General features: G+C 44.7%; 4 protein-coding genes across 4 annotated transcripts; 1 reads left to right on the top strand and 3 right to left on the bottom strand.

The window, feature by feature from the left end:
• Positions 1–1,063: 1,063 nt before the first annotated feature.
• LOC100821464 lies at positions 1,064–2,769 on the bottom strand. Its single transcript, XM_014895592.2, has 4 exons — positions 2,751–2,769; positions 2,336–2,508; positions 1,820–1,980; positions 1,064–1,437 (listed from the first exon to the last, which is right to left on the bottom strand). The coding sequence occupies exons 2-4, from the start codon at positions 2,465–2,467 to the stop codon at positions 1,284–1,286; spliced, it is 447 nt and encodes a 148-aa protein (XP_014751078.1). The 5' UTR covers positions 2,468–2,508; positions 2,751–2,769; the 3' UTR covers positions 1,064–1,283.
• A 2,418-nt stretch (positions 2,770–5,187) lies between these two features.
• On the top strand, positions 5,188–8,121 carry LOC100830491 (calcium-dependent protein kinase 12). The gene is made up of 8 exons (XM_010241951.3): positions 5,188–6,138; positions 6,292–6,435; positions 6,529–6,681; positions 6,774–6,886; positions 6,965–7,132; positions 7,211–7,338; positions 7,638–7,737; positions 7,804–8,121. Exons 1-8 carry the CDS (start codon positions 5,379–5,381, stop codon positions 7,861–7,863), a joined length of 1,626 nt encoding a protein of 541 aa, XP_010240253.1. The 5' UTR covers positions 5,188–5,378; the 3' UTR covers positions 7,864–8,121.
• LOC106865396 (phytoene dehydrogenase-like) lies at positions 6,386–11,844 on the bottom strand. The gene is given in 11 exon segments (XM_014895694.2): positions 6,386–6,603; positions 7,860–7,916; positions 9,272–9,515; positions 9,594–9,688; positions 10,054–10,207; positions 10,300–10,428; positions 10,509–10,599; positions 10,777–10,999; positions 11,002–11,014; positions 11,212–11,326; positions 11,615–11,844. Coding segments are annotated over 9 exon segments (1,158 nt in total). The 3' UTR covers positions 6,386–6,603; positions 7,860–7,916; positions 9,272–9,407.
• LOC100830183 lies at positions 11,294–15,491 on the bottom strand. The gene is made up of 4 exons (XM_010241952.3): positions 15,109–15,491; positions 14,965–15,024; positions 12,277–14,871; positions 11,294–12,195 (listed from the first exon to the last, which is right to left on the bottom strand). The coding sequence occupies exons 3-4, from the start codon at positions 13,098–13,100 to the stop codon at positions 11,844–11,846; spliced, it is 1,176 nt and encodes a 391-aa protein (XP_010240254.1). The 5' UTR covers positions 13,101–14,871; positions 14,965–15,024; positions 15,109–15,491; the 3' UTR covers positions 11,294–11,843.
• Between the last annotated feature and the right edge of the window lie 7,746 nt (positions 15,492–23,237).

Raw genomic sequence — 23,237 nt, 5'->3', positions numbered from 1 at the left:
TTCCGCACGCGGGGCGCCGGATGCTCGGGCGGACGCGCGCACCCCGCGGGGCGCGTAAGCTCACGCGACGGAAAATCTTAACACGGCCGCACGCACGCACGAGTGCATGCATGCACCCGGCCGGCCCGTGGCCAAAAACGTTCAGGGATAACGCGAACAGGATACAGAAAGTTTCGGCTCGGCTCGTGTTCGTCGGCCGGCGCTGGCTGGAAATTTTTAGCGACATGCGTCTACGGGGTCCCGGGGAGCCTCGTGCGTGCTACTGCTGTATATATCCCGAGGGCTGAGGCGCCGGAAATGCCATCCGCAACTAACGGCGAGAAAGTTAAGCTGGCCGGGTTGGGCCGCTGGGGTGGTGGGCTAGTGCTGGTGGCCAAGTGTGGTGGGCTAGTAGTGCTGGTTATTTCGGGCGCGTTTGGTACGCGCGATCCAGACGGGCAGCCACTCGATCGGCCAGAATTTCCCTTCCTCGCATTTGCTCGTTTTGCATTGTTGGGCCGTGCCATTGCCATGCACGCACGCATGTCGGTTACTCGGTTTGAATTGATGTTCGCTTCTCCTGTGCAGGCAAACGTTAACATCAGCCTTCAGCCGGCAGCCGCACACCACTTGCCCGGCAAGGCAAGGCCTCTCTCGGTCTCTCTTACACGAGATACTGGTTGCCAAGGACGATAGCTGCTGACGTAGTCCCTCCGTCTCAAGTGTACTTCTAGACTCTAGTCTTATCTTAAGTCACATATTTTAAAGTTTGATTTATGACATCAATTTAGTATTTTTAGATTCGTTTTGAAATATAGTTTCATATTATACTGATTTGATGTTACGTATATTACTATTTTTTTCAATAAAGTTAGTCAAAGTTTAAATCTTTTGATTTAGGACAAGAGTTAGAGATACACTTATTTGAAGACGGAGGAAGTACGTAAACAATTCTCAGAACACAGAGATCCTTGAAACAAGACATGGTTTGGATTCTTCCCTGTTTTTTGTGTGTGCTGTAAATCGTTTGTACTGCAGTACACTATTTTGTTGTTGTTCCACGAGGACGAACGAGGCAAGCAGCAAGGAAAATTGTTTTGAAAGTTACTCATACATAATAAACAAATAAAAACAGCAGACTGCAGAGCAACAAGGTTATCCAGAAGACTTAATTTCATGAGTAGCATTCAGACAGACATGCTTGTACACTTAATCGGGAACAGTTAATGTAACTTATTTCGCCCCTTTGACACCCATCTTTTCTGATTTGTTCGTATGTCTCGGCTTATCCTTGGCATAAATACTTAGAAGATGACAGAAGCAGTAGGAACTGATGAGCAGACTCTCACACATCTCTCTTGTGGAAAATATATGATGGCGTGTTTGGTTCTGCCGTTCTCATCCGTTGATGTCGTCACTGCTGGTTCATTTAGATAAGCATAAGTGCTTCTTTTCCACCTGCAGCCAGTGGGAGAACATGGTTTGTTTGTCATATTCACATGCAGTCATGTACCTAAAATACTATGAAAGCTTCCTCAAGGACGTTAAGCGTATATAACATATGTACAAAAAAGAGTCACGTTGGTATAGTAGCGTAAGATGGATCACCAGACACATTTTTCCATGTATATCCTAGCTTATGGTGCTTCTCTTCCATATGTTAGTTGACCCTAATATATGGCACAGTGAGTTGTGACAGGACACATCCAACTTCGGAATTGGATAGAGTGGGATACAGATTGTTCCCCACACAGCACCGGTTGCCGGTATCACACGCTGTTTAGAAAGGGACGCACTCTCGGTGCTAGAAAGATAACATGCAATTTCGAGAAGAGGATACCAGTGCTTGATGCCAATCCGTGCCTCGGCGCCACTGGCGGCAATGCCCACCATCTTGCTGTTCTTTGTGATGCCTGTCTCAGTCCTCCTTGCCCCGTCTCCTTCGTTCCCCTCCTTGAGAATCTCCCTTATCATTTGCTCGAAAAGCATGTAATCTTCCATCTGCTTTCAAAAAATTCAAACACTCCTCAAACATGTTAACTTATTACATTTAGACAAAAAATCGAAGTCACAAGTTTCACGACCGTAACAACTAACAAGAGAGAGGATCGAATCATGGAAACAGAACTTTTCGTTGTCGTTGAACATACCGAAACTTGCTGACAAGGAAGTTGGAACTGGAAAATACAGTGGATCGATATTCGATAACAAGGACTTTTTTTAGACGTAAATGGCAGGAGCTCTTTTTTTTCATCAAAGGAGAAGAGAACAACAATCCAGAACAGACAGAGAAAAAAAGCAAACCCGTTTCTGCAAAAGGAAGTACGGCTGTACAAGATCAGTAGCAAGGACTGACCTTAAGCGCCTTGGCTTTGGTTCTTGCAGCCTCCTTCTCGGCAGCAAGGCGTCGCTCCTCTTCTTCCGTCTCCTTTCTCCTCCAGAAGCCATTGATCTCTGCCCTGGTGATGCTGTAAGCTGGGAACGCCATCTTTCCTGAACCTGGTGTCTTTTCTTTGGAGCTCCTCTTTCCTAGGTTGAGACCGAGGCGCAAGTGCAAGCAACAGGGATACCGGGTCAGCTCATATATAGTTCTTTCAGGAGTAGGATCATGCATCACCTACTGATCAAACTGAAGTCACAAATCAGAAAGTCATAGGAGCTACAGTTGATCGGAGAAGGACAGGTTGGGAGTTGGGTCCCATTCCTTCTACTCTTCTCAACCGCCGCCCATCGGTTGGGTGTTGTTTATGTGTCGTTGCCTGAGTCAATACCTTGTAAGATAATGGAGTGTAGCCAAAGCAAGGATCACAGAGGTTGGAGTACTCTGAAGTTTTTGTGGTAAAGAATAAGACTCAGTTTGCGTCAACAAGCAAAATGATCTCTCTCCGTCACACCGACAAGTATATATATACTAGCATTTGTTTCTATTCAGTAAATCAAAGCTGTTAATATTATAACAAGTACTGATCACGGAAAGTGCTTCCTTACCTTTGACTGCAATCACCTCACATGTCCTTTTTTGGTTTTGCAGTGTTGGCCAAGCTTCACAGAAACTGGTCTTTTTCTTTGGTCAGATCAGAAGGAGTTTATAGTGTTGAGGTTCAGGTGATCTGCCCTGGTATTGAACAACAAAATGAGAAGGATATGTGGTTCTAAAGGAGAGTAACAATTTGCTCCAAGCTATTAAATTTCAACGTACATTTTTCATTAGCAAAAAATTGGTACAACATGTCCACAATGTCAGAAACAAGATAGCATACAAGACGACTGATCTTGCTACCAAAACGCACTACACAAACGCCGCCGAGAAAAAGAGCACCGTCAAGGTTGCATGTGGTTGTCATCGTCATCAGTCCGTCGACCTAGCGACTCTGACTTCACTATAGATGACCACCAACATAACCCTCACTTCAACAACGCACAAAGGACAATGCAACTATGGTATCGTTGACGAGCTTCGTAGAGTGCAGGTTGGAAGTTGGAAGCCTTGCGTTGGAGATTACTGAAAATAAAACCACCTCCGGCAGACATCTTCGACACCCCGGAACAACGACTCTGACTTCACTAGGAACGGACAAAGAAGAGGCCTGCAATAGTACAATTCCAACTCCGCTACACAACTGTCGGGGGGACGACCCCGGGTAGTGTCAGGACGACACACGTTAGCCGAGATGACGAAGGCAAAGAAGCCGGCACAGGCATGTACGCCGGTATCCTTAAGCCGAGCTAATACTAAGCCGACATACCGAGTGTATGTCGGCAAATCTATCTTGTCTTATGTGATTGCAGGATAAGGATGAGTACTCTGATCTCAGCTAGCGCCGAGATGTCTCAACGGTTTTATCCTCATCACATGGTGCAAAGTAAATCAACACTTTCTTTATCACTGGAAAGCAGTCGCTACTTACGTTGTGGTGCCAGGCGACTACGCAAAGAAGCATTGAAAGAGAATCAATGACGGAGGCTGGCAGGAGGCTGCAGCACTTGCTGCCAGATGCCAAGAAAAGTAAAGTTGTTTTGTCCCCTGTGGTGCTACCCGGAGGGAACCAAGGCGCGTGCCCGGCGAGGCCCGTAGAAGATAACGTTAGCCTTTGGTCCACATGTCAGTGTGACATGGGCGGTCCATAAATAAGAGCACTACCCATCTTTGAAAAAGGATCTCCCCCGCACTTTTACATCTAGGGTTTTCCCCTTCTTCTTCTTCTTCTTACTCAAGAAAACTGCTCAAGGAGCACCATTGTAGATCTTGGTATCTCGGCTTGTACAACAATGTAGGAGTAGGAGTCTTACCTCGACAAGAGGACTCCGAACCTGGATAAATATGTGTATGCTCGTGTGTTTGTGCGTGTTTCTCATCACGTCCTTCCTCCTCCGGTTCCTCATTCGTCCATCGGCCCAAACATAAAACATCCTATGACATCTGCCATGACACCATCACGACAACAACAAAAATGTTACAAGATAAAACCAAAAGACCATTGGTCGACAACAAATGCCATGTCGCGACCCTACTCTGCTCACCACCATTTTAGTTTCCGCACATATCACAATGTGACCACACGGACTGCTCACGGTCGCACGTCCAAAAAAGAACACAATGTCGTCTTCGACAAGGAAGCTAGGCATCTCCGGGGTCCCAACACAATCCAGAGATATTGGATATTGTCTTCACCTAGCTCTGCATCGTCATTCTCAAAGCCCAAGCGGCCAAGCCTCAGCCCGGGCCCGACCACCCAACGATGTCCTCCACCAGCAACAGATGCCCTCAGATTGACCTACCAGCCCACTTAGGCATGGAACAAAAAGATCTAGATCCAACCGAGCCATCACGATAGGAAGCCGCCGTGCCGCCGTGCACCGGCCATGTTGACTGTGAATTCAAAATGGGAGTAACTATTTCTAAGTAGTCCCATGTTAGGCCAGGTTAGGACATGTTTGCAACCACGAACAATAGGAAGATATCAAGTCAAGACTCAGGCCGCCACAGTGAAGTTGTGTAAAACACGTTCATCCGATGAAAAACCAGAATAGTTTGACCGCGCGCCGTTGTTTCTGCGTCACCGGCAGCGAATAAGATCAGCTGGCGCTGGCAGCATAAGGTAGCGTGATTCCGAGGCTTACTTACTTTGAATCACGCTTTCCCTCTCACGAGAACCAAACAACGCATAAAGCTCAAACCCCGGACCAAAAGCAACGCGCAAAAGGGGACAGGCATCAGCCTCGATCACGCCAAAGCCCTGCCGCGCTCCCGCCGTCTTCCTTCTCCTCGTGCAAAAGCCCCAGCTTCTTCAAAACCTCCGTCCCAGAGACCCGGAGCTGAGACCATCGCATTCGTTCGTTCCCCGAAGAAATTAAAGGGCGAGAGGCGGAAAGAAGAAGAAGAAGACGGGAGCATAACCATGGGGAACTGCTGCGCCAAGACGTACGAGATGGAGATACCCATCACGTCGGGGACGATGGAGCGGCCGCCGACGTTCGGCAACCACCCGCCGCCGCCCGCCGCCGGCCAGCGCAGCAAGGGGCAGGACCGGCCGCCGACGTCGTGGCGGCTGCCGACGTTCCCGAAGCAGGCGCCGCCGCCGTCCGGGCGGCCGGCGCTGCCGAGCTCCCTGACGGGGGTGTCCCAGTCCCGGAAGGCCGGGGGCGCGATGGGCCCGGTGCTGCAGAGGCCGATGGTGGACGTCCGGTCGCAGTACAACCTGGAGCGGAAGCTTGGGAGCGGGCAGTTCGGGACGACGTACCTGTGCACGGAGCGCGCCACGGGGCTCAAGTACGCCTGCAAGTCGGTGTCCAAGCGGAAGCTGCTGCGGCGGGCGGACGTGGAGGACATCCGCCGGGAGGTGACCATCCTGCAGCACCTCAGCGGGCAGCCCAACATCGCCGAGTTCAGGGGCGCCTTCGAGGACGGCGAGAGCGTGCACCTCGTCATGGAGTTCTGCTCCGGCGGGGAGCTCTTCGACCGCATCACCGCCAAAGGGAGCTACTCCGAGCGCCAGGCGGCCGCCGTGTGCCGGGACGTGCTCACCGTCGTCCACGTCTGCCACTTCATGGGGGTCATGCACCGGGACCTCAAGCCCGAGAACTTCCTGCTCGCCAGCCCCGCCGAGGATGCCCCGCTCAAGGCCATCGACTTCGGTCTCTCCGTCTTCATCGAAGAAGGTCAGCACCATGACACGAACTTTTACATGATCTGGACTACATTCTGAATCAGTTAAGCAGAAAGCAAGGCAGAAGAATTTACATACTACACAATTCAGCTCAGCATTTCGTATAACCATAATGCATTTTTTGGGGGCCCCCTAACAAATGCAGGAAAAGTGTACAAGGATATTGTGGGAAGTGCATACTATGTAGCACCAGAAGTATTGCGTCGAAATTACGGGAGGGAAATTGACGTCTGGAGCGCTGGAGTGATCTTGTATATTCTTTTATGTGGGTCGCCACCTTTCTGGGCAGGTAAATATTCATACATCTTCAGTTTACATGCTACATTGCTTATATACAGTATCGATCGCAGGGCTAAATATCCGAATTTGCAAATCTGTGCAGAAACAGAGAAGGGGATATTTGATGCTATACTGGTGGCCCAGCTTGATTTCAGTAGCAGCCCGTGGCCAACGATATCTGAAAACGCAAAGGATCTTATCAGACAAATGTTGAATACGGATCGCCAGAAGCGTATTACTGCAGCACAAGCCCTAGGTAGTACACCATCTGGGGTTATGAATGTAGAGCTTTTCTGCAATTCTATAGTTTATATGTCATCGCCACTAAATTAACGTTTCTGTGTGCAGAACACCCATGGCTGAAAGAAGGCGGTGCATCTGACAGACCTATCGATAGTGCAGTCTTGTTAAGAATGAAGCAATTCAAGGCAATGAACAAGCTAAAGCAACTAGCACTTAAGGTGAATCCGCGTTAACATAGGGTGCTACTTTATCTTGATAATTAAGCTGACCAACTACTCCTTTCATTTAATCTCTAGGTAATGGCAGAAAACCTATCACCAGAAGAAATCAAGGGCTTGAAACAGATGTTCAACAACATGGATACAGACAAGAGTGGAACAATCACAGTTGAAGAACTAAAGATTGGTTTGACGAAGTTAGGATCAAAGATTAGCGAAGCAGAGGTCCAGAAGCTTCTGGAAGCGGTAAGATAACTTATCTTTGTTTCAATCTTCACCATAAGTCTAGCATGTGAAGATTTCACCAACCATACTATGATTCAGGTTGATGTAGACAAGAGTGGAAGCATTGACTACACTGAGTTTCTGACTGCTATGATGAATAAACATAAGATGGAAAAGGAAGAGGATTTGATCCGTGCATTTCAACACTTTGACAAAGATAACAGCGGGTAATTCTAACTTTACTAACAATTCATACCTTGTTGCATTCATTACCATAAAGAGACATACAAGTGACACTAAACTTCTGAAGTCAGGATACCTACACCCTTCACATATTGTCTCCTTCTGTTATTATTTAGCCTCTCATCCTTAGTTTGAATTTAAACCCTAAAAGCTGTCAACTTCCAAAAAGTTTCACCAGCCACTGAGAAAACCAGTTACGTGTGCTTTCCATTGATGCTAGTACAGGTCAAGAATTTCTTCCATAGTGTAAACTCATTGACGATATGCATAATAATAACTATAGGTACATATCAAGAGAGGAGCTTAAACAAGCTATGACAGAGTATGGAATTGGCGATGAAGCAAATATTAAAGAAGTACTAGATGAAGTTGACAAAGACAAGGTGAGCCTTTCTTAAAAATTCTTTTTAGTGACATATGCGTGAATGTTGTTACCATTGGATTCACAGGATGGGAGAATCGACTATGAAGAGTTTGTGGAAATGATGAGGAAAGGAATATATACCTGAGGAGACTCCTGGATCTCTTGATGAACGGTTGTACAGAAATGTTTCAATATATACTGCAAAGATAAGCAACATTGTAAAGTATAACTCAAGAACAAGTTGCTTCGGCAGATATGGTCACCAACGTGTGTATTTGCTGATAACCAGTATGCATTAAAAGAAGATACAGTGTTCAGAGAGTTAAAACTTAGAACTATCATACATATGTAAGAGAAATTGAACATACAAGAAACCAGGACCTATTACTGGTCAAATCAGTCACGCAGTTCTTCGAGAGTATCAACAAAGTACACTGATGTTTTTTTTTTCTCGAACACGCCGAGCGGCGTGTCATTTTCATTAAGAAGAAAGCGCAAGAAGCGCAAATACAAACAAAGGCAACAAAAGCGATCCCCAACAGGGCTCAAAGAAAGAAAGGGAGGAGAAGAAGAAAAAGGCCAAAGGCCACTGTACAGAGGAGATCCCCAACAGTACACTGATGTTGAAGCTTCCTTTAGAAGGAATATGTTTAAAACTGGGGAGGAAAAGGGAAACCATCATGCTTAAAAAATGTGCACACATGTGCACCTTCAGGATTCGGAAACACTGTCGCATGGACAGTAAAAAGAAAGGTAAAAGAAATAGGGCATGAGGAAATTTCTGTTAGGTTTTATCGGCCTGAAGTAGCTGAAAGCCATCGGAAAGCTAGATAACTGGTTTGCACTTTTAAACAGATAGCCATATTTACATATACTTTTAAACAGATAACTAGTTTGCACTTTTAAACAGATAAAGAGCTCATACATAGCTTTTATACATCCACTAATTACATATAAATAGTTTGCACTTTTAAACAGATAGCCAGATTGACATATAATATTAATATGTTTTCCTATGAACATATAGAAGTATTGTTACACTCAGAAACCTTAACAAAAGAATGAAACATCTGCAGTCTCAGAGCAAGAACTGCTGTGGAAGAAATATGAATAAATAAATGAAATAATAAAACGAAGTGAGAACTGGCTGGCCTTTTATGTACATACTAGCTTTGTGCCCGTGCTTTGCAACGGAACCATCAATAAAAAATTACAGCTAAAAATAACATGATAGTCAGGCTATGGATCAATACCATACTATGGACCCCAACTCCTGGAGGTTAGTGATTAGAGGCATTGGAAGAAAGAAACTAAGGGAAGGTTATGGCTTGATGTTTCAACTCATGAGTATGCACAACCAACTTGTCATAGATGAAAAGAGAAGGGTCAGGAAGAAGTGAATGGACGACCACCAACTCCAAACTTTATAAGTAGGAAAGATATATAACTTGCATGGCAATAGCAAGGTCATGATCTATGAAAATTACAATCCTCCTGCCACCTGAGAAGGATAAATAAATGGGAAAAAGTAAATAGAGTAAGAACTGGCTCACCTTTTATCTATGAATTGTATGATGATAGCACTAGTCATGCTCTAGGAAATCGCTATCATTTCATTGGAGAAAAAACTCGGAGAAAGAATCTCAGTCTTTAGTTCATTGGCTCTTCTGTTGAGACTGCACAATGTCTCTATATGAGGCTCGTCTCCTTCAACAGCAATGATTTTAGCAAAGTTTCCTTCACCAAATAGTCCACTGCCATATTGGCAGCTTCAATTCCAGTCACATATGCCTTTTCCTATCACACACAAAATCCATAAATACACATACTAGTGACTATGAATCATAGTTGAGAGTTGTGACATAGAAAACTCACCTTCGAAAAGGAACCATGTCGGTTCACTATCCAATCACTGGCAATAAACAAATTCGGAAAGGAAGTTGTCCCCCGCACTGTCTGCTTGTAAGAACCTGCAGGCAATGCATTTTTGTCCACAGATTCAAGTAGGTAGTTATTCCTCAGAGGCACTCCATAGTTACATTAGATGCACATATGCGCTAAAAGGGACCAAGAGTAGCATGTTTTGCTTCTGGAATGTTACCATACCATCATATGTACTGATAGGTATCAAGAGTAGGATGCTATGATTCTGGAACCTTACTACAGTATCACTCGTATCAGTGTATAACTAGTCATCTATTTAATTTAACTGTAATGAGCTAATCCCAGTCATCGCTAAAGGTAGTGATAACTTGGCTGTTCCCAAGGCAGAAAGCTAACAGGAGTAATTTCCCTTCAGCCACATATATTACAATAAGATCAAACTTAAGTATACCTGGAAGAAAGTGGTATACAGATCTAGGAGATCTTCTGACCAATTGCTGAACCACAGTGGCCCCCTCAAAGTCATCTATGCATCTAATAAGGCATGATGTAGCTTCAGAAACGATCTGTTGATCAGTCAGTGGCAACAGATGGCTCGTGTTATACTGAAATGAATGATATTTGCAAGAGTAAGATACATCATGTTGGAAAATGCTACATGCCAGTTTATAATTGATTAACTATGAATTAAACATACAAATTCAGCCTCCACAACTGTTGTTGGTTCATCAGCATAATCATCATATATTGAGGTGAGGTCAAAGAATGTCCAACCAGAAGAATCATCAAATCCTGAACAAACGTTAGCAGCCTTTGGAATGGTGACCTGTCATTACATATCACAAAATTATATCATGAGCACAATTTGGACTTGCCTTGGTGCATGATGTTGTATGATGTGCTCACCTTTTTGTCCAGCCATAATTTTACAGAGAGCACATCAGTCGTTGACAGATAAAGAAGATTGGCAAATTCTTGTTGAGACTGCAGAAACGGACTAGATAAAATTTAGTAGTCAGGAAAGCTCATAAATAGTTTTTTCTTAATAAAGATTTGAAGTTGTGAAACCTTCGGATTCAGAGCAATCTTATCTCTCGAAGTGACTAAATACAGGCATCTAGGAAAAGCTGAGCCAGGATGCACACATAATGACCACCTGAATATGTGTTCTTACCTGTTTCTAATGATAGATTGTAGAGGTGAGAGTCCCGTAGCCAAAACAAATGCATCTGCATCATATATCTCATCGCCGCAAACAATTCCAGAGACACATTCAGTGTCTTTATTTAGTGTCAACCTTGTTGGGACTTTGTTTGAAAGGAACATTAAACCTTTTAATTCCAGTGACTTTAGCCATGGAGAGAAAATTGTATCTTCTACTTCCCCACGGCACATACAAAATCAGAGTTTTCCTGTAAAATAGGATATTCATGACAAACCACAATGCCAGACACCCGTTGGGGCGACTCAACGGGTGTTTTTGGTGTTTTCTCAAAAGGAAAAAAGTGCCTCAGATTTTTAGAACTACTTATTACGTGAAGAGGCTAAAAGGACTTATACTATGATTAATTAGAAAAAAAGATTGCCATTTTAATGAAAAAGAAGGAACCTGATGGGACAGCATATAATAATACCACATCCCCAATGCTGCAGCTGCACTACATTGCTCACCCAGAGCAAACAGGGAGGCCTGAATAGCAGGTTCAAAAACTTCATTGTAAAGTCTTTGAGAGCACCCAAACATCTTTAAAAGCTCTCTTGCAGTCACTGCAGGGAAGAAAACCAATAATTTGGTAGTGATAGATTGTAAGAGGCAGAAGTGATCTACTATGCATGTTACCAACACAGAGCAGCAGCCAGCCAGCTCTGCTTCAGTACATGTTCAAATTCAGAAATTACAACACATCTTAACCAAACAAAATGGCAGAAAGTTTTCTCCTCTTCGGCAGCAGCGGCTGCTTCTTCTTCTTCAGCGGCGCCTTCCTCTTCCTCCTCATCATGATATCATGTACTTCTTGCACTTCTTCAGCAACAGCAGGATCAACACCTGCTTCTTGCACTTCTTCAGCAACAGCGGCATCAACACCAGCTTCTTGCACTTCTTCAGCAACAGCGGCATCAACACCAGCTTCTTCTTCCACTTCTTCAGCAACAGCGGCATCAACACCAGCTTCTTCTTCCACTTCTTCAGCAACAGCGGCATCAACACCAGCTTCTTCCACTTCTTCAGCAACAGCGGCATCAACACCAGCTTCTTCCACTTGATAACAACCGCGGCATCAACACCAGCTTCTTCCACTTCTTCAGCAACCGCGGCATCAACACCAGCTTCTTCCACTTCTTCAGCAACAGCGGCATCAACACCAGCTTCTTCCACTTCTTCAGCAACAGCAGCATCAAAAATACCATTTTCAGCTTCAGTCCACTCTTCAACACATGGACTGGCCACCTGCACCTCATCCTGCTAGAACTCTCTCCCCCTGTCCACTCTTCAGAACTGCCTTCTGCAACAACATGCACCTCAGCCGGCTCTTCTCTTGCTTCTACTTCTTCTTTTGCTGCTTCTGCTTCTTTCTTCTTCTTTCCACACACCCTGTCAAAACATGGCAAAAAAGGTGTAATTCAGCAAACTTCTTCAGCAACATTTAAATTATGATTTTAAGAATAAACAAACCTTGGCAGCCTCGGCAGGCTGAATACGCAGTGCTGAGAATTTGCTCGATGTCCTAATAGGTGACATCTAGCGCACCTCTGTTTGTTCTTACTGCCTTTCCCTCTCGTTACCGCTAAAGGGTCCAAATCCTCCAAATCTGCGTCCTTTCCTTTTCCTTTGCCCCCTTTCATTTGCCCTTTTGTTCCTTTCTTTCCCCTTCGCTCTAAAAAACTTTTGAAGCGCTTATGTTTAGGCCTACCAGATTTCCTAGTGATGCCAGGGGCACAAAGCTCATATCCAAGTTCCACTTCAGGCCATTGAGATTGGTTAGTAAGTGGAGGCACAACTCCAGCATAAGCTGCCTTAAATCTCTCAACGGAGTAATACTCATGCAAATATTCCCCCAACATCAAGTGAGTTTTCCCTGCCAAAACCACAATAGCATGTGGGCAGGGCTTTCCAGTTGCTTGCCATTCAAGACAGGTGCACTCATGCTGGTCAAGAGTCACAACATGCCTCCTGCCATTTCTAGTGTCCAGAACTTCAGAATTGTAAACTGAAGCATTGTCAACATGGAAGTGCCCAAGTTTTCTACTCCTGCATACCTGCTGTTGGACAATTGATGAAAGCTTGTCACCATACAACATATTAGAAAGAGTCCTTCTCTTATTAAAAAGACTCACTATCATGATCCTTAGACTGTCCATTAGCTCATGAATAGGCAGATCTTTGATCTCTCTAATCCAACTGTTAAAACTTCCTGCCAAATGATTGTTGATATGATCCACCTTAATATCTGTGTTGAATCCACTTCTGTACCACAACAACGAGTGGTAAGTGTTCATGTAAACAGAAAATTCAGCCCCAAATTCTTCATCTGCTGCATAACCTTCTCCATATGATATTTGAAAGTGCTCTCGCTGTATGATCTTGATGCTGGCCAGATCCTGCCATAAACCTCTCCTTGAAATTTCTTGATCAAATTGAGCCACATATGGCCGAAGCACTCTCTCTTCTCTGCATGAATAAATACATTTTTCACTGCATTTATCAGGCCTTTAGAAGCATATGTGCATATTGCCAAGGGTTGCATTGGTCCTATGGCCCTATGCAATTGATTCATGAACCAAGTCCAGTGAGCCTCTGTCTCTGACTGAAACAACCCGACAGCCACAGGAAACATCCAATTGTTTCCATCTAGAGCTATTGCTGCCGCCAACTGCCCATTCCATTTTCCATTCAGTGCAGTGGCGTCTATGCTGAGGTATGGACGGCATCCTGCTTTAAAACCATCTACACAAGCCTCCATAGCCATAAAGAACCTAGAAAAGTAGACCTTGTCATCTTTTACAAAGGTGTCGATCTCTACTATACTCCCAGGTGACCGTTTTAACATCTCAGCTCTGAAGTTGTACAACATTCTAAATGTATTACCCAAATCACCATATAATGACTTCATAGCTCTTTGCTTCCCCTTCCAGACAGTGCTATAACTCATTGTACATTTGTAATCCCTTTCCAACTCATTCTTCAGTACTTAAGCAGTTGTGCTAGGGTCTTTACTCAAAATCTTCATGGCCTTCTCTGCAACCCATGCTTGAGAAGTCATTCTTGTGACTCTCCTTGATTGTGTCCTACAAGTATGCCGCTCCAAAGGGGTCATTCGATTGACCCTAACATCAGGCCCATCAGGTAGCTTTCCACAAGACATATACCATGGGCACGGCAGCATATTCCCATCAAACCCCTTGCATCTGACGCAATACCTCTCTTTGGATGTCCACGCAGTCCTAGTCTGAAACTCATGTTGCACGGCGTATGTCTTGAAACACATCTTCAGTTCCTTCATAGTAGGAAACATCCTGCCCACATCAAAGACAGGAGTCTCTTTGTCATAAGCACAACGCAGCCTCTGAGGCCAGCCTCTCAGATTCAACGTTCTCAGCAGTCGTTGGTGGAGGCATAGGGATGGCAGTAGGTGGCTTCTTCATCGGCTTTCCTTGTTCATCCTTATCAACTGGAATCCCATATAGCTCCAACATCTCATCCTCCTCGATAACTAAATCATCAAAATCTGTTGGCTCTTCTAAATCGACTTTACTCCAATCAACAAATGTTCCTTCACCCCGTTCGCCCGCGGCATTCAAATCTGCTGGAGGAGGTATATGATTCGGACCAAAATCAGCAACATTCACTACAGGAACACTCTTTGTTCGAAATGCTACATCGTTTATCGCCTCCGCAGCTTTTGATGCTACGAATCCTACAACCGAGTCCTCCCTGGCCTCAATTAGCTCGACAAAAATGGCCGCCTCTGGCTTGGAGGCATCTGCTCTCCGCCCATCTTCAATCGCTTTAACCAGCTGACAGGTTGTAATGATCCTCTCATATCTCTTCTTCGGCCCATAATAGCACAGTTCGTCCTCTTTCCCTCTGCCCCAAGCCACCTTCTTCCCCAACTCCTCAATGAATTTCCGCACTGTGATGTCCCCTACCCCGACTTTCAATTTCTTCACCACATCCAGTCCAATCTTAACCTTGCTGCCGTCATCTAGCCTACCTTCACATGGACGAAACTTCACTGCCACAATCTCTTTCTTTTCTCCGGGTTCAATCCTAAGCAACAGCACAAATTGTTCGATTGACGCAGGCCGCGATGAAAATCCCACCAAAAGGAATGAAATTGAGGATACACGGGCAAGGAATTACCTCACTTCTTCTTCTTCTACCGGTGGTTCCATCTCTCAAATCGTGCTCCGGATGCGAACCCTAGAAAAGGGGATCGAAAGAGATGAAGCTCGGCAACTCAAATCCATTGAGAAAAATGGTCTGGCTGGGACCTGATTCACTCACCGACGAATAGCTCCGCCGCCGCCGCTTTCCTCTCGCCGGGGGCTAGGGCACGAGCTCGGACAGGAAGAACAAAAACCGACGTGGCAAGTGACTGGCGAAAAAATCCTATGCGACCCTGTGAACCGTGCGACCCAGCGTGGACCCAGGAGAGGGCCGTTCTCCCGTTCGATCTGCTGGTGCTGGCTGAATGCTGATACGAGTACGCGGGAGTGGAAATTTGCTCGCCGAAGGATCGGGGCTTGGTTGTTTCCTCCACATGCTCCGATCGATGCTCCCTTCAAGTTAAAGGCTGAGATTAATTTTTTCATGGCCCACGTCTCCGTCCCAACCGTCATCCTCCTCAGATCCCGTTCGTCCGCGTAACCGAGCCTGGAGAGAGCCATGGCCGCCGCCTCCAACCACCGTCCTCCTTTGAGGAAATCGCATGGTAGGTCCATAAACATGACAGCCATGTTCAGTTTTGTAACATCCCAAATTTTCAAAACTCTCCATATGCATTGCATACATAAGCATCATGCCATTTTTGCACTTAATCACTTTTAAACCCTAAAGTTTAGCTCAGAAAAACCCTTTAACAAAAGTACTTTTATTGAATCTGGCTCTTTTCTTGCTTTTGGTTAATTGCATTTTGACCCATGAAGGTTGTGGCATAAAAAGGGGTTTACTGTATTTATAAAACTACCTCATTTATTGGTTTTTGAATTTGATTTGAAACACTAATTATTTTGATAGTTAAAATGCCCTAAAGGCTAGTTCTTAGGCAAAAGTATTTTTGAATATTTTATTTTGAGGGAATTCTTATCCCAAAGGTTGAATCATATGAAAATATGATTTTACAAATTTTGTTGCAATTTATTTGGTTTGAATTGGAGCTTTGAATCAAAACTTGTGTTCAAAAACAGAAAATAGAACAAAAGAAAAGGAAAAGAAGAAAAAAAAAAGAATCGGACCGACCCAACCGGGCCAGCCCATTTAACCGAGCGCAGCCGCAACCCAGTTCCCCGCACACGCCGAGCCGCTGCCACTGACATGCGGGTCCCGCATGTGAGGGCCGTCTTCCACCTCAACCGCCCAGGCCGATTCTTCCGGCCACGTCCCCGAGTCCACGCGCCCGCGCCTCCACTCCGTTTTCTCCACGCCACGACCCTTATTCCCGAAGCCGTTCGCGTCGTAGTAAAGCCTTTGACCTCCTCTTCTTTTTCCCCAACCTCTCTCGCTCGATTGCGCCCCGGGCCGACGAATTTCTCCGCCGAAAACCGCCACTGCCGTCGCCGTGTTGAAGCTCGCCGTCGGTGACCAGAAGGTCCAAGCCGCCGCCGCCTACCCCTTCCTTCTTCCCTCTCCCTTGCGCAAGTTTTGATGCGGTTGCCTTTTCTTTTGGACCACCGTAGCTCGTCGCTGCCTCACCTCGCTGGAGTCCGAAGCCGCGCCGCCGTTCCCGAGCCCCAGAGCTCGACATCGGCCGCCTCAAGCTCGAAGCCGAGCACTGGAAGGACCGCCCAACGCCCCGCTCGTTCCTTGCCCGTTCCCCAAGCCTAGGAGTCACCGGACCGCCGTCGCCGCCACCGCCCGACCCGTCGCCGCCGCCGCCCGAGCTCGCAGGAGCGAAGCCCTAGCCGCCGGTAAGCCGCCCCTAAATCTCATCTGTCTGATCCCCATCCTATGACTAGGATTAGATCACTTATCGAACCGGTACCCTCCAATGAGAAGCTTCCATGTGTCCTTTCTTTTTAAATAAAAACAAATCCCGGACAGAATTAAGTGGTAACTTTGCAGAAAAGCCCCTGGAACTTCAAATCATCATAACTTTTAAACCGTTTGCCCAAAAATTATGATCCGCACCTTTCTGGAATCCTCACAACCTGTAGAATCTTTTGGCATAGTTTATTTTCGACTTTGAACAACTTTAACAGAAGCAAATTGCAGAATGCTTAATTATGGTTTAATAATCAAATGAATTATTTCAAAACTAGTTTTGAGCATGTTAGCTTGTTGAAAAATATTTTGAGTATACTCTCTGTCCATTGGGACCAGAGGGGAAATTATTTTGTAAATAATATTTCCACACAAATTTAATCTTGCTCCATGCTTTACAAAAATCAAATAAGCTTTTAATTAAAGCCCATCTTTGTTTCATACAAAGCTTTTACCTCTTTGCTATTTTATAATCTGTCCAAATCTTTTGTGAAGCTTTTTAAAACAGAAACTAAACATGTTACTTTTAGAACCAAGCTAAGAGTGCATCATCATGACAATTACATCATAGCATGTTTTTGTATTGAATAGCATGTTTATGTGTGTGTGTTTTCTTTTACTTTTAGATTGTGTGGATTGTGAACCTTGTTGTTGCGAAGAGTGCGAGAACCACCACAACCTTGGACAAGGCAAGTTCACTTTGATCATCTCCCAAATATTTTTACTATGCACTAGTTGTTTTATTATTTACATTAGGAATATTATTTGTACCTCTATGCTAGCTATAAATCCCAGGTAGTATAGTTTTACCCTCGCCATTACCTTACTACCAATTTGCCATCGATTGTAGTTGAATGCTAGGCTATGGTAATATCGTAGGGGAAATTACTACATTATGATATTGTTACGACTATGGAGAAATGAGATGTTTTATTAGAGTAAGGCAAAACAATTAATTTAATGAACCATCCTGGGTGGGCGGCTTTGAGGATTTTGATGTTATGCGGCGTCAGGTCCATTTCTATGGGTCCATTTCTATGAGTCGTCTCTCCATGTCTATGGGAGCGCCTGCGTCGCAAATGTGGAATGCCACCTGGGGTAACCGAGACTGGACTAGTTTCCTATTTAGTAGTTTCCAGTACAACCACAATGCTAAATAGGCTCTGGCGAGACAAGAGTATGTTGTATGAACCTGGACCCGAGGAATTGTACTGAGGTAGCCTGTGTAGGGGGAGCGTGATTCTCTCGTGGTTTAGGGAATTACCTCTGAAAATTTCGTAATCGACGCCGTTGCTACTCTACCTTGAGGACAGTAAGGAATTAACCCGTTGGTTTCTTGTGGGGAATGTGTACAAACTCTCGAGAGCGTCAAAACTAAGTACTTAGCCGTGTCCCCGGTTATGGACAATTATGAGCAACTGGATGTGGAGTTGTAAGGAAAGTCTCACTCATTCTAATTTCTAAATAAAATGAATGGTTTGAACTTGGGTTTAGGAGCATTGATGTGTCTACTCAATGTCCTTAGTTTAATAGGAGCATGGGTGTGTCTACCCCATGTCCAATAGTGATAAAATTATTTGACTAAAATGATAGGATTAAACAATTGAGCTTTTATGCAAATAGCCTGAACCCCACCTTGCCACATTATGCATATACTTGGTAGGTTCTGTTATAACTCCTAGTGATCTTGCCAATGCATTCAATGTATTGACCCTAGTGGCTGCATCGTTTAATGATGCAGGAAGCTCCGACGAAGAGTAAGAGTATGTTCTGGTCTTTGGGTTACGAGCCTATATTCCAACACGATCTCACCGGGGTGTTGATGTAGCCCTTGTATCTTCCGTTTTTCGCTATTTAACAATTGTTTTAATTCTAGCTAACCCATGGGGTTATGCGAGTTTGTAAGTACTTTTAAAATTCTGGATGATGCGTTGTAATATTGAGACATTTGTTCTATGATATTACATCTTGAAACTGTGTGTGCTAGTGAGTCGATCCAGGGACTAGCACTAAAAGCACAGAGATTGAACCCGTGTACGGGGGCGGTCGCTTCAAGTTTCATCCATTAACTCACAAATCTGAAAAGCGGATTCATAAACTTGGCAGACGGGTTCATTTTAGTCCAAACTGACGAATTTGGGCCTAATTATGCCAAGGTGGCAGCCGATGAGGACTTGAGGGGTGTTTTTCACAATTTTGCGGGCGATTGAAATTTCACTTACCCCCTGGTAAACCTAGGCCATCATCCAGCGGTTCAGCTTGCCACAACGTTCCAAATCCCCTCATTCCCTAACCCTAGCGGCAAAATTCCCCACTTCTCTTCTCAATCCCTGCTCCAAAAGCGCCGCCAGTGTCGTGGAGGCCTCTGTTCCAATGCATGCCGCCGTTCTCGCCGCCGCCGCCGATGCCTTGCCGAAGTGGTTAACCGGCGAGAGCGACAACTCTGTCATGTGAAAAAACAACACTCGCGGCTCAAACCGTGGGTTTGAGCCCTTCAAGATTCTAGAATGAAAATGTTTGCAACCCCCCCCCCCCCCCCCCACGGCCTAGTCCACATCAGCTGTCGCTGTGGCAAAATTAGCCCCGAATTCGTCAATTTGGACTAAAATGAACCCGTCTGCCAAGTTTATGGATCCGCTTTTCAAATTTACGAGTTAATGGATGAAATTGAACATCGTTGTCAAGTTTATGGACCCGCCATGCAATTTCCTCGTCCTCCTTTCACAATAATCTGGTTCAATACAAAGCAATTACAGAATTGAACGCACAGACGCATGCCATTTCCAGCCTAATCAAGTAATCCCATTTCAAGTAGCTCGTGCCGTGATGCCTGTGTCAATCTCCCATTTTAAGTGCCCAAAGACCGCTGCGTTCCCCATCCTGAGAGCAGGGACAGTGAGGCGACTCGATTGAATCTTTTAACCAAGTATAAATGATCAATTTTGACAGTACTCCCTGTCTAATACAAGACAACCCTGGCGGAAGACATGGTCCGCAGCGGCGAGCACGTTGTCAAAATCGATCACGGTCGCTATGAAGTCTCTCAGTGATCACCCCAATGTAGTTGAATCACACAAAGTAAAGTCCTGTTGTGTGCCTCTAGCTATTAGTGAATTTTACTGCTTTTGCTAGTGTAAATTTTGTCAATCTCTTGTGCCAGTAGCTCTAGCTGTGATGGATTTGAATGGCTAAAAGAAAACAAGACGGTAACTAGTCTTACTTCTTGCAGGAGGAGCATGAAGTGATCTTGAAGAGAAGAGACGATCAGCATTCTGGGATCACATGGGAGGAGTACAAGTCCATGACATTCACTGCTCAGGTTTTAGTCCCACATGCATATTCAAAACGAACATTGCACGTTGTTCTTGCAATTAATAGTCAGCAAATATTGTGGGATCACCTTGACAAATTCACTAGTCAGTAATTAATCAGGTGTAGTCCTACAGGCTACAACAGCAACAGCACCACGAACATTGCAGCACTGTCCATAAATCTATCAAGCTGGACAACTCCTTTGGCATCCATCCTTTGGGCCTAGAATTCTGGAATTCATTTCGAATTTTAGAAACCAACTTGTTTGGTTGGAATCGAATTGCCCACAGGAATTCAATCTCAAATTCCATGGAATCACACTATAACTAACCCCAATTTCTCTCTAAAAGCCATCATTTCTCTAGGATATTATGGTTAGTGGTAAGCCAATATTTGTTTGTACGGCGCCCAACGCAATATAATCCATTAGGGAATTGGTATGTTACGTCATCTCAACTTTATTACTCCATTTGCTATAATCTACTCCCTCCGATCCATAAAAATTGTTGCCCATTTTGTACTAAGTGCTCCGATCCATAAAACTCGTCGCCCATTGTGTACTAAGTGGGCGACACTTTTTATGGATCGGATGGCGTATATTTTTATAAGGATGAGCTATTAACGGGTATTTGAATTATTATAACTCTACGTACCAGCAATAGCGACTCCAAATATTAACTCCGCTACTAATAAAAGTCATGTAGGAGCAACTGATTAGCCAAACACTACTAATCAAAAAATCGCTACAAAGTCAAACAACAAACAACTAGCTCACTACCTAAACTTTAATCCGTATATCGATTGAATAAACCATGTAAACTTAATGTCACTTTATGATTTATTATCACGAAAGTCCTACCTAATAATATAACTTGGCATACATATGACCGATGTAAACACATGATTGATCAGTCTGGCATATGAATTTTCACATTCATCACGTACACATTCATGATTCACGAATTACTACTACACACGTACTCTTGCAATTATAAGAAGCTGTAAATCAAAGAACATTCAATATGCATCTGTATGAAGCTAGAGTAAGGGATCATACCGATTTTTCCTGCCAGTGGAGTTTTATCATGTCATCATTATTGCCGCCTCCGATTATTTGCTCCAGTGGCGGAGGGAGAGTGGGGGGGGCCAGCAGGGGCCAAGGCCCGGGCCATGAAAAGGAAAATTTACTAGGATCTAGGATTAGTTCTGCCTAAATTTGTGTATTCTATAGTTATGGCCCCCCTCAACATTCACACACAAAAACAGCAGCCACAGAAAACCTGCTCTTTGACTAATTGACTTCTCATATTCTACGCCAAAAGCAGCCTGCTGCCTGCACTCATCGCTGGAACCGGCCGGCCCCCAGCCACTCCTGCCCCCAAATAGCTACATGCGCCTGGGCTTCTCTTCTTTCAAGAATTTGTTTTCCATTTTTTGTCAATTTTTACTTGGCTCTCCCTATCCAATTTTCCTGCCTCCGCCCCTGATTTGCTCCAAATAATAAATCGTGCAATGTGGCAAAGGAAACAACTCCATAGGGGAAATAAAATTCTATAAAGCTACTAAAGAAAAACAAAGAAAGCAGAAGATAGATAAAATCTTTTTGGTGTTTTTTCTTCTGATACTACCATTACTACAGAGAAACTTCAAATCTTTTATGTTTTGCATTAAGATGCAGCAAACCAAAATTCTCACAAAAGGAAGGAAAAAACTTTTTGGTATTTTAGTTTTTGACAATGCAAATGCAAGGAAAGCAAGCATGCGGAATAAAAAGAAAAGAAAAGGAAATGCAGAGTGCAGATGCAAGTTATAGTACATATAGAAAACAGGGGATTAGCCTACAGGGAGATCACTCAGATCAGAACAATTCAATGTGTTCAGCCGGATAGATGTTAGTACACAAATCATTCATCTCCAGACTAGAATTTAATATGGATGACGTTATACATGTTCTATTCTGGGAAGTTTTCCACTAACATCCATTCTAAGCAATAAAGCCGGCAAGAATAATCCTTCAATCTGTTTAGCCAAACTATAAGGTCTTATCTGAATCAGGAGGAGCTTCATTGAAAATCATTAAAATATCCTGAAGTGAAGTTTGGGGTCCCTGGAGTTGTTAAACCTGGATAATTTAGGACAAAAATAACCTCATTCTATTTTCCCTTTTTTACAATCTTATTAGGAAGCTACTAGAAACAGACGTTTGGCGACCTATCCAGATACAACACATGCAGAGAAACAAAAAGTACTTTGAATTCTTGATGCAAATAGTAAGGGGTATCCAGGAAAGTTATGCAAACGCATATTCAACTGTAACGAATTCACTGAATAAAATAATAAATAATATTTCAGTGGATAAAGCAAAAAGGAAAAGAGGTTACTTCAAGTCTTTGTGGAGAATAGTACGCTGCTCATAGTTACCCTGTGAAAGGGGAGATCCGCAGCTTGTCGACCAGTGAGAAAATGTTTAGGTACGGTCCCTACCGTATGGATACCAGAACCCTAAGTGCAATGCCACGATGCAAGAAAATTATGGGAACGATACTGTCAATAGAAGCAGTAAGCTACTGAAACTCGAATTATGAAGTCGTAGGACACCAAACAGTATTTCGGAAAGGTATTCTGAAAGCATAAAACCGCGCTGCCGCAAATTGGCGCACACACGGTCGCCGGTCACGCACAAGCTGATGATGCGCACGAATGGATCACGCGGGAGCTTGCGCACTATGAATCGAGAGCAAGAAAGCAGCGGGGCACGAGCAATCGGGCACCGCCTCGCGGGAGCAGACCTGTTTGACGAGGTGGTGAGCGGTGGCAAGGCCCGCCCAGCCGGCGACGGCGACCTTCTTCCGCTGCGTCCCGCCCCCGGGAGGTGCCTCCGCCCGGACGGGGCTTCCCCGACGGCGGTGGCGAAGGGAGCGCGGAGGCCGCCGCTTCCGGCCACGGGACCGGACGACCGGCGGCGACGGACGTACTCCAGCAAATTCCTTCGTCGGGAAGCTTCCGGGACTGCAAGACAGCAAGAACGGGGGACAAACCACACGATGTCACAAACGGGTGGCCCCGGGTCCCTGACGAGGTGTTCGCTTGGCTATTCCTGTTCTGTTTCTCAAGTCTCAACT

Source organism: Brachypodium distachyon, chromosome 5, assembly GCF_000005505.3.
Source record: "Brachypodium distachyon strain Bd21 chromosome 5, Brachypodium_distachyon_v3.0, whole genome shotgun sequence".
Taxonomy (NCBI): Eukaryota; Viridiplantae; Streptophyta; class Magnoliopsida; order Poales; family Poaceae; genus Brachypodium; species Brachypodium distachyon.
Note: the sequence above shows the minus strand (reverse complement) of the source record. Positions and strands in the feature narration are given on the sequence as shown.

Bases quoted from the DNA above. Each gene is read 5' to 3' on its own strand.
- LOC100821464 (XM_014895592.2), bottom strand. From the start codon at position 2,467: ATGGCGTTCCCAGCTTACAGCATCACCAGGGCAGAGATCAATGGCTTC. The intron at 1,981-2,335 runs GTCAGTCCTTGC...TTTTGAAAGCAG, and splicing joins CCAAAGCCAAGGCGCTTAAG to ATGGAAGATTACATGCTTTT. The intron at 1,438-1,819 runs GTATCCTCTTCT...CACTGGCTGCAG, and splicing joins CGGATTGGCATCAAGCACTG to GTGGAAAAGAAGCACTTATG.
- LOC100830183 (XM_010241952.3), bottom strand. From the start codon at position 13,100: ATGAACACTTACCACTCGTTGTTGTGGTACAGAAGTGGATTCAACACA. The intron at 12,196-12,276 runs GTTTGTTTATTC...ATGTTTTGACAG, and splicing joins AGCCTGCCGAGGCTGCCAAG to GGTGTGTGGAAAGAAGAAGA.
- LOC100830491 (XM_010241951.3), top strand. From the start codon at position 5,379: ATGGGGAACTGCTGCGCCAAGACGTACGAGATGGAGATACCCATCACG. The intron at 6,887-6,964 runs GTGAATCCGCGT...TTTAATCTCTAG, and splicing joins TAAAGCAACTAGCACTTAAG to GTAATGGCAGAAAACCTATC. The intron at 7,738-7,803 runs GTGAGCCTTTCT...TTGGATTCACAG, and splicing joins ATGAAGTTGACAAAGACAAG to GATGGGAGAATCGACTATGA.